Below are 9,918 nucleotides of genomic sequence, written 5' to 3'. Positions count from 1 at the left end.
GCTTCTTTAGGTCATCTATTCATTATTTACAGTGGCAAAACTATCGGATCAACTATGAAAATAGGTGGAAAACTCGGTTCGCACATGTGATCAGCTCGTAAATTTTTTTGTTGTTGTTCTTTTCAAATGTATTTTAGAAGTTATTTCGATTTGAAATGAATATTTTAAATTGTCCAGTTCAAATGAACCGATTTTATTGAAACATAACCAAAAAAGAATTAGTTAATATTAATTACATGATTTTAGATACTTCTTTTGTGTTTGTTTGTTTTGGTTTTTTAATTAAAAAGTTTTTTTTTTGTTTTGTTTTAATTCCTCTATAAATTTTTTCATAAGAATAAATCTAAATGGTGGAAGTACAGTGTAATCGTACATTTGTTTTCTTTCTCTTTTTCTCTCTCATGTGATTCTTGCAATTTTTTTTTTTTGGATTTTATTTCTGTTCTTCTGTCAGTAAAATATGTTAAACACAAAGTTGGATCTCGAATATTTGCTTTTTCGGTTATTTAGTTGCTGTTCTTCTTCTGTTTGTTGAGTGTCAGGGTTTTAAAAGAGAAGAAACGGAAATTGGTTTCGAATTACGTGACATAAATGTGATTGATTTTTGTTATATTATAATTAATATAGAATATCGGACGCTGAAGACATAAGTGTTAGAATTTGAGTCGATTCATGATGAGAAGATTACTTTACCGCATCATTCCCTAGTACGTTCAACTTTAACGTTTTTTGTTTCCTCTAAAATATTTGGTTGTGTGTTTTATGTATTTCCATTTTCTTTCATTTTGTTTTGTTCGTTAGTTGGATTCTGTTTTTAAAATCCATCATACATGTAGCGTTCGAAGTAAAACGGATATAATAACCAACATTTAGGCGATAGCTGTTGGTTATTGTTTTCAGTTTATTGAAATCTGGTGTTGGATTCTTTTTGTTTGTGCTGTGCACGCACTAAATGTTCCCTCTTCTTCTCGCTCGATATATAATCAAAAAGTATTAGCATTTTTACTTTTTTTTTCTTTAAATTTGTTATCTCAATTAATAATAAGAATATACTATAAACATTTTTTAAAGTTTTTTTCTTCATATAAATCCTTTTAACATACAGGATAAACAGCCCAATTTCCAAAAATGAAAATAAAGAATTAGAAATAAAAAAGAATAAAATTGTTGTTGTTGTTGTTGTTATTTTCTTCTCATGCGATTAATGCTTTGAATTGTCCCTATTCGCATTGAATATACACAATGAAGAACAGAAGCAAACCAAACCACAAAAATGATATATCAATTGGTTTGTTCAGCGTTCAGACGATTATACTGACTATAACATTATTTCATTAATTATTTGTTTTAAACATATCATCATCAATTTGCTAGTTAGGTGTTACGTGCGTGGAATTCAAATCCACACCATCGATAGAGAAAACGAAAGAGAGACAAAATTTGGAATACGTTTTGTTGCTTTTTGTTTTGATTAAATACAATATTTTCTAATAATTTTTTTCTTCTTCTTATGTATTCCTCGGATATTAGTTGTGACAAATGGTGTTGTTGTTAATTCAAAACTCAACTAAATTATTTTCATTTTTACTAGATTAATTAGTATAGATTTTGTTGTTGTTGTTGTCCTGATAGAAACACTAAAATGTGGCTAACTAACAATACTGTTTGCCATTTAGTTATTTTAAAGTTGATTTTTGTTGTTGTTGTTGTTGTTCATGTTTCTTTTAGATCATTTGGCGAAAACATATTCAATAAACTGTTCCAAGCTCTATTCATATTCCTATTGTGAGTGAACATTAAGAAATGCGGTGGTGACAATTCAACGAATCTAATAAATAACGTTTTCTTTGTTTTTATTCTTCCTTAAAATTGTAAAATATTTTTCGGGTGGTTTTTGTTGTTGTTGCTGTTGTTCTTATACACTCTGAGCTATTTCTTAGTTTTCATACTTTATGCAAGCAAGACTAAATTCAAATGGGTTCATTTTCGATTCGTTTCACATCGCTCCGTTCGTTTTCTTGCAACTTTTCTTTGCTTGTTTCATAAATGTTTCATTGTTTTTCCCACAGAGAAAAATAAAATAAGTTCTACAAATTTCGGTTAACTATGACAGTGCTTCTTGATGAATTGAAGGTACTAGTTGTACAATACAAAGATCAATCGCGCATTGACAATGATGGGATTGGAGACGAGATGGTGACGAATAGTGAGGTCCAAGTTCGCGCCGTGTACCTCTTTGTGTATTTGGGTGGTGAAACAAGACTTGGAGTCAATTACAAAAAGAAGACAAATTCAATTGGTTATCTCTTTCTCTTTTGTTTCCATATTTTTTTTCTCGCTCAAGCCTATTCACAACAACCATGTTCGAACGATCGATTGATAGACGGCAAATTGTCGGAAATAATTACTTCAATTCTCGCAGTAATAACAATTTATTCTTTACAATCCATTTTTCTAACTGGTGTTTCAAATACCATTACTATGTTCCCTTTGCATTTTCTCTACTGGCTATTTTTGTTTGTTTCTGCTACGCAATAAATGTGAATTTTTATGCATTTCATTTAGTTGGCATCGTCGCTTGTTGTTGGGATATGAAGAAGAAAAAAAATCCGTTCCTATATTTAATTAATCGCATTTTTGTGTCTCTGTGTGTGTATGTGATCAATAATACGTTTCATTTTGTATGTTCGCCAAACTGTGATAAATTGAATTTAATGTTGATGGTTTTTTTGTGTATGTTATTTTTAGTTTTGTTGCTATGAATCGCTGCTGTTGTCGGGCATACATTTAAAGTTCCGGGATTTGCCGTGTTACTGGTTGGAAGTAATGCAGGCCATTTGTCTGTATCAGCAGAAAAGAGGAATTGTTGAATGATTTTTGTTTGTTTTTGATTGAATAAATTTCGACTCAATCGATGGGGATATTTACCGCCATATCATATTCAGTAATGTAGGCTGGAATTTCTAATTGATCTCGTGTCATGACAGCATACAAGTGCTCAACGCCAGGTAATTGATGAACTTTCGATTTGATCGCAGGCGCCATGAATGTTAAAAACCACCATGTCATCATCTGAATCAAAGATAATAAAAAAATATGATATTCACAATTAAATGAATTGTATCAAATGAATCGAATTGTCACATTCAATGAAGATAGAAACAAAAGGTACAACAACAAATGATGATTACCCTTGTCCAAAATGTTGGGTGCACAATGTAGAAAGCTTTCAAATTTTTCTTATACCTGCAAATACGAAACAAACAAATGGATTAATAATGATAACAGTCAATGGACCGGTTGATTTCTACGCAGAAAGAACGAAAAACAATTATGACGTTGGCGGCCGGTTGACCGGTGTCAGTCAATATAATCTGATATACTTACTTGTATGGAAGTATGCTGTACACTTCTTTAAGCCAGTGAAGCGATGGATAATTATTGGAGTTGGTTAACGTGTGAAAATATGCAATTACATAATCGCCCTTAACAATTGGATCCAGTAAGTAAATTAGGTATAGAAGCGCTTTTTCTAAATCGATATTGTGTGCGGGAAACCATTTTCCACAGAATACAACAACTGGACGACCCAAACGATCGACGCCACTCTGATACAAGCATCCAATGCCCGATACTTCAGTTAAATCCTCGGTGCGTGCACGTCTCAATAAACGCTCATATCTGCTTGTGTGTGTGTGTGTGTGGGTGTGTGGGTGTGTGGGTGTGTGGGTGTGTATTGAGTTTCAATGAACACGATATGCCGGATATTTCCAGATGAACCGATAGATAATTAGAAAAAGGAAGAGAGAGAGAGAGAGAGAGAGAGAGAGAGAGAAAAAAAAACGGTGAAAATAAATAATTTATTAAAATGAAAATGCGTGTTTTTCGTTTGTGTCAAACAAAAGGTCAAAGCGATGTAAAGAGTATTTCCATAGATTTTTTGATACGAACATTGTGCGATTTAATGAATGAGTAAGCAAACAGAGATGCATTATTCATAGCAATCTTATAGAGAAAAACAAATTATTTTCCACTGTGAACATTTGTCTAATCCACGATTGTTGATGGCTTCGCAATGCAAACAATGTACTTGTCAATGAGCATGACCTTTTTGGTATGTTACATTATGGCAAAAATGAAATAGACAATCATTTTTTCCCTCAAATTTTACACCGGAAATCCGCTACTAAGCACAATTTTCATAGTACATAGCAACCGTTTGATGATGATGATGGTTCGGTAAAAAGTGAACTGACATCAGCATGGAAATGCACTGCAATTTACTTTATTAGATTTGTAATACAATTTTCGTGATTGATGTTACCAATTTAACCAATTTACATCCAATAACAAAGAAATGATTTTTCCATTTCCATTTCCATTGTTCCGTTTAAGGTCAATCCAACTAATGGAGATATACGCATGTTGATTATCATAAGTGGCAACATGAATGTACTGTGTCAATGGTGCTGTTTCCACTTGACATTTATCATTTCATGTATGCTTTTGCCTCCCTCTCCCTGAAATGCCGTATTGTAGCACTTAAAAAGAAAATACATCGAGTAAAACAGGTCAACGAATAGAATGTGTACGCAGCCAAAAACATGTTGAGCATTTTTCAAAATCAATGGAAAGACATTAGTTGGATTCAATCATATGCTAGAAAAAAAACAAAGAAATTTTGTGTGTGTGATGAATGAAATTGTCTCCGTCGTCCATTTTTATTGAGAACAATCTAAAAGCCACATCCAAAGAGCGACTTCATATGGTGTGACTGTGACAATGGCAATGAACGATTTTTAATGTGGACACATACTACTCTAATTTAGTACACCGAACGGCATATGATTAAACGGAACACACGAATGTGACAATATGTTGACGTGTACTCATATCTGATAGAATGCCTAAATAAAGCTGAAACAAGGCTGTGAAGAAAGAAGAACGATCGCGTCAAGGCTCTGACGTTTCAAAATCAAATATTCCGTTGATTTAGAAATCAATTGGATTGTTTGTTTCTATTGTGAATCGATTTGGTTTGCAGTGGCGAAGCGCAACAAAAGATTGTTTACCTGTTTTGGCCCCAAACAAACGGTACAATTTATTTGCACAAATTGTCACAAATACACATGAGTGCAAATAGAAATGTACGCGAAGCCATACGTATACTCTTTTAAACGGCAGTCAACTGCTGCCGAAATTATTTGACTAAATAAATTGATGCGAAGTTCAACCTCTCTGTACTTAGTTGATTTAAGCTAATGTTTTTCTTATTTATTTTCGTCTGTTTGCTCATTCGCTTTGGTCGACAGTTTTCCTTTTTTCAACCATTAGTTTGTACATTCAGACATGTATTCGTCTTCTTCTTCCTTTTTTTGCTTAGTTTCAACTTATCAGCAGCGGTACAATAAATCCAATTATCGTATAATCTTGTCTTAAGAAGCGAACAAATCAGTCGTGTCATCTTCTGATGATTACGGCTCATCGTTTGAATTTCTGCTCCAATTGACGTGTGCCGACGATATTCCGATTGAATTTCGGTATTTTTTTTTTATTCAAATTGGATCGTCGACGAGATTATGGAATGTTTATTCACTTCATTTCAGGAAAACAAACGGCAATAAACGCCGTGTTCGCCAAACGTTTGGATACAATTTCGAAATCGCACGAGAGATGTTGTGTTTTTATTAGCTCGAGAATTGAATAGTTCATTTGGCCAAGGCATACATTCAATGACTTTTGCATGCAAAGCGGCGATACAGGTTGCCATAGCAAATTCCCTTGTTCACACGCCAGTTAATCAATGTAAACATGCAATTAAAATGTTTCAATTTGGACTTTGTTCGTATCGTTTTACACGCACCAATCCCGAATTGATGCGCACTTTTCCAGACACCGCCAACTGTGAGCTCCAATCAAGAGAAGAAATATGAAAATATATACAACTAACAATGTAAACAGAACACAGTTAGATACCACATTGATTGCACCATCATCTTATCCGAAATGTATCCAAACCGTATTTTGTCTACAGTATGTAGTCAGTCTGAGTATCTTTAAATTGTAATCAAGTGTTTTGGGTCTCGCGCCTATAGATAGGTCGAGCATGCAATGGGAATGTACACACTAAAATATGGAATATGTAAACTAGTAGCCGATGACTCTTATATGCGAGTTGATTTACATCTAGCAACAAATGAACCGAAAATGTCACTACTTTTTAGTTACATTAGTCACTAAACGACCGTCAGATGTCAATTGTTTGACGATTTATTAACATCATACACTAATTTTAAAATGATTGCTTCCAAGTAATAAATGGATAGATTGAAAGAATAGCCAAAGCTCATACATCTAATTTTAGGCAACCCATATATCATCTCGTACATATATACCATCGTTGAGAATGTTTCCATTTTATTCATCAACAAAAAACCAAATAAATGGTAAAAAACACAGTCGGTTTCACGTGATTGACGATTGTATACAATGTGGCTGAGGGGAGATGTGAGACTAGAGAAGATGTAGGGCTCGTTGAAATTTATTGGCAAACAAATTGGTAACAAATAATCACATTTGATGCCCAAAAAAATCGATTAATTAAAAACTATCTATGAGAACAAATTCCAAATACAATTCCGCAAAATGGCTTCGAATATTAACAAAAACAAATTTCACACTGAAATTACAGCACGTAAATCATATTCGTCGGGCATGAGTCTTTGCTGCATTCAATGGAATGTTACAGAATTATTTACAGCGCTTGAATTCAATACCAAAATTGTCTAATGGTTTAGTAGACGCACTCATGTCTCGTGCTCAAAAAATGTCAACCGCTCCCGCTATCGATTTTCTCGCTTTAAATTGCTTCAGTGTTATTGTTCCGGCCTCCTTTTGAACAAAGGAAAAGAAGGAAAAAACACAAGCCCCTCCTTTCCCACCGAAATCTAATCGTCAATAGATTTTCCTACATCCAATGCGAGCAAGTCACGTAGCGTTTCTTTCCTTTTCATTTAAAATCGTCTACTTATAAATCGCACATTAAAATATTCTAATGCAAAACTCTCGAACACGAACATCACACTGCTACTTCTGTTGCTGCTGTTAATTCTTTCTTCTTTTCCACCGTTCGTTCTGTTTTCGAAAACAATGACAGAGACGAGATGGAGAAGAGTGAGAGTGTTACAAGAGAATGTAATATGCAAGAATCAGGCCAATGTCGTACGTATTTTAGCGATATGTATAGCTGCTTTCCGATGGAAATTCATCAACATCAAATAAAAACCGTTCTGTGTAGCCATAGCCGATATGTGTTGATGGAAATTTTGTGTTCATTTTTTCTATGTGCTTTGATATTTCATTTGATGCACATGGAACTATACAATGTCGACACGGAGTGTTGCCGTGCATTGACCGACCAATAGAATGAATGAACGTTGATTAGCCACACTTCACTGAATTTTATATGCGATACAATGATCAAAATTTAATGCATTTACGCCATTCTACCACTCAATTCCTGTCTCACACTTCCCATCAATTAAGCCGATAAAACCATTCAATCGATTTCATTCGATTCGATTTAATCGAAATCGTCAAACATAAATTTTCTACTGCAAAATTGTATATTTCACTTTCGTATTGTAAACTTTGGTTGCAGCAGTTGATTTATAATTGGCTGATAACAATTAAAATTCCATTTAACAATGCTTCGTGATGTTTACGTCGTTTTTCTGTCGTTCATAAATCAAATACTACCGTTTAGAGGCAAACAATTTATGATTAAATTCAGTTTAAACACCGAAACAATGCAACAAGAATGTGAATTGTGTGAGAAAATTTGCATTTTTGTGGCAATTTGTGTTTCCAATTTTAGATTGGATTTTCGGATCGATCGACTCGGCCTGACTCGTATGTTGTTCAACGATGCCACTTAATGGCAAAGTTCGTATGAGACGAATCGTATCAACAAAACCCAAGGGAAAGAAGAAATGTGTGCTTTAGGCTAGGGGCTTTTAAGTCAAAATATACATTCGTATTTGTGTGAATATTTCGTGAATATTGCATATAATCCGTGTATATGATGTATATTTTCACGAAAAATATTCACCATATTCACAGAATATACACAGCATGTAAAAAATATGTGTTTACGGCAATGTCGAATCTTTGTTACCGATCGTGAATATGAGGTGTATATTTCATGAATATCGTGTATATTCCGTGAATATCGTGCATATTTTGCCAGTATTGTGAATATTTCGTATGACTGTCATCTATGGTGTATATTTCTTAGATGGAATATACATGAAAGCCCCTAGGCTTTAGGTGTGGTTTGTTAGGAATTTCATTTTGCTTTCGATTCGACCGATTCGACGTTCGAGCCACTCGAATAAGTTGAGAAATTGAAGCAGAGCGAGCGAGAGAGAATTTTCTTCGGTAGTGAATAATAACCATCACCTACCACACCTTGGTTAATCAATTTTGATTTGAGCCCTTTTCCAATTACAATTTTTACAAGCAAAGAACCCAACGATTTATTTGTATTTTCAACGTTCTAAGCGAATTGGATTAAAATCAAAATCAAACAACACTGACAAAGTAAATAAAGCGAAAGATTTGAATGTATTTATCCATATATTACCTAATAAGAAGTCTCAATACGCTCGACAATTTAAATGACAGCATAACATTTTTGCTTACGTTTGGATATTGGACTTGGTATGGTTGCCGATAATTCGTTGTAAAAAAAGGGCGGAAAATGGGTTTTCTTAAAATTATTTAGTCAGTTGTTGTTGTTGTTGTTTTTTTTTATTGCTGAGTGCTCAAAAGATTCAGAAGGTCTTGTCTAAACAAAATAGACAAACAAAATATCAGCTTGATCGCAGTCGACAACGGCATGTGGCGGCAACGGCGACACATCGCATCGCCTCAACAAGCACGAGAAATTTGTTATTATAATTCACTTTTGAGGAAAATAAAAACGAATATAGCCTGTTCAGTTCAATTTTGAATGTTTCGTAAATCAATTGTCTACATCTGTTGAATATTATCTTGCATGCGGCGTTTGTTTGCATCAAAATTTTAAATGAAATGGCATCAGCTTTTCAATTTCCTGCGAACGAAAATTTATTCAGTTATCTTAATGTAATCGTTAAAATGCAAGCGAAAAAAAAAACAATGAAAAAATAAAACTTTTATCAGATATTCATGGCTCATACATAGAATCTCTATCTCTCTCTCTCTCACTCTCTGCCCGTTTCTCTATTCATTTTACAACGCTCGCTATTATTTAGTCAGGTGATAATTGTGTTTATCATCAATCGAAACTATAACTTTGATACGAAATGATTTGAAAATGAATGTCTATCGCAATTGTATCTGGATAAACGAAACATGAGCTATTAACTGCTGTAGCAGTGCTGTCTGTCATCGCATAGGGCAAAATGATAGGAGATGGTGTCGATAATCTTGAAGCCAAATCGGCAAAAAAATTGCACTTTGCAATTTTAAAAGCATGAGAATCGATTCGGTCGCAACACACTGAAGCATTTATAAGACAGAAACTCATCGATACTCGTTGTGTGATTGTCGAAAATATACACATCGTGTGAATCAATATTTCAACAATAGAATCGACTCGATCGTCATATTACAAGCACTATTCGGTAGTGGCAATGTACAAAAGCCAACAAACACATCGTGTATGCCGAAGGTTTTCGATTTTTCTCTGTTTCTGTGTGTATATGTATCGCAATAGTCAAAAGAGACAGAAGCGACTTGACGGAAATCATGAGAAAATCCTATCGATAGACAAACGTGCACGTCAATGTTCCTTATTCAAATTCTCATTTGATTTGGTACCGTGCTTTCTCTCTCTCTCTCTCTCTCTCTCTCTCTCTCTCTCTCTCTCTCTCT

General features: G+C 34.1%; 1 protein-coding gene across 6 annotated transcripts in view; it reads right to left on the bottom strand.

Annotated features, from left to right (window-relative positions):
• Nucleotides 1–1,164: 1,164 nt before the first annotated feature.
• The window catches only part of LOC129577453 (protein GDAP2 homolog), a 40,431-nt gene continuing 31,677 nt past the window's right edge, over nt 1,165–9,918 (bottom strand). For all 6 annotated transcript variants that reach the window (XM_055464484.1, XM_055464485.1, XM_055464483.1 and 3 more), the window contains exons 9-12: nt 3,388–3,681; nt 3,192–3,246; nt 2,929–3,072; nt 1,165–2,841 (exon numbers count right to left, since the gene is read on the bottom strand). In XM_055464484.1, coding sequence (XP_055320459.1) covers nt 2,788–2,841; nt 2,929–3,072; nt 3,192–3,246; nt 3,388–3,681 — 547 coding nt within the window. In that variant the 3' untranslated portion in view covers nt 1,165–2,787. The remainder of the gene's footprint in view (nt 2,842–2,928; nt 3,073–3,191; nt 3,247–3,387; nt 3,682–9,918) is intronic.

The sequence above is a fragment of the Sitodiplosis mosellana genome, unplaced genomic scaffold (assembly GCF_009176505.1).
Source record: "Sitodiplosis mosellana isolate CC-2019 unplaced genomic scaffold, AAFC_SMos_1.0 Smas_scaffold_6197, whole genome shotgun sequence".
Lineage (NCBI taxonomy): Eukaryota > Metazoa > Arthropoda > Insecta > Diptera > Cecidomyiidae > Sitodiplosis > Sitodiplosis mosellana.
Note: the sequence above shows the minus strand (reverse complement) of the source record. Positions and strands in the feature narration are given on the sequence as shown.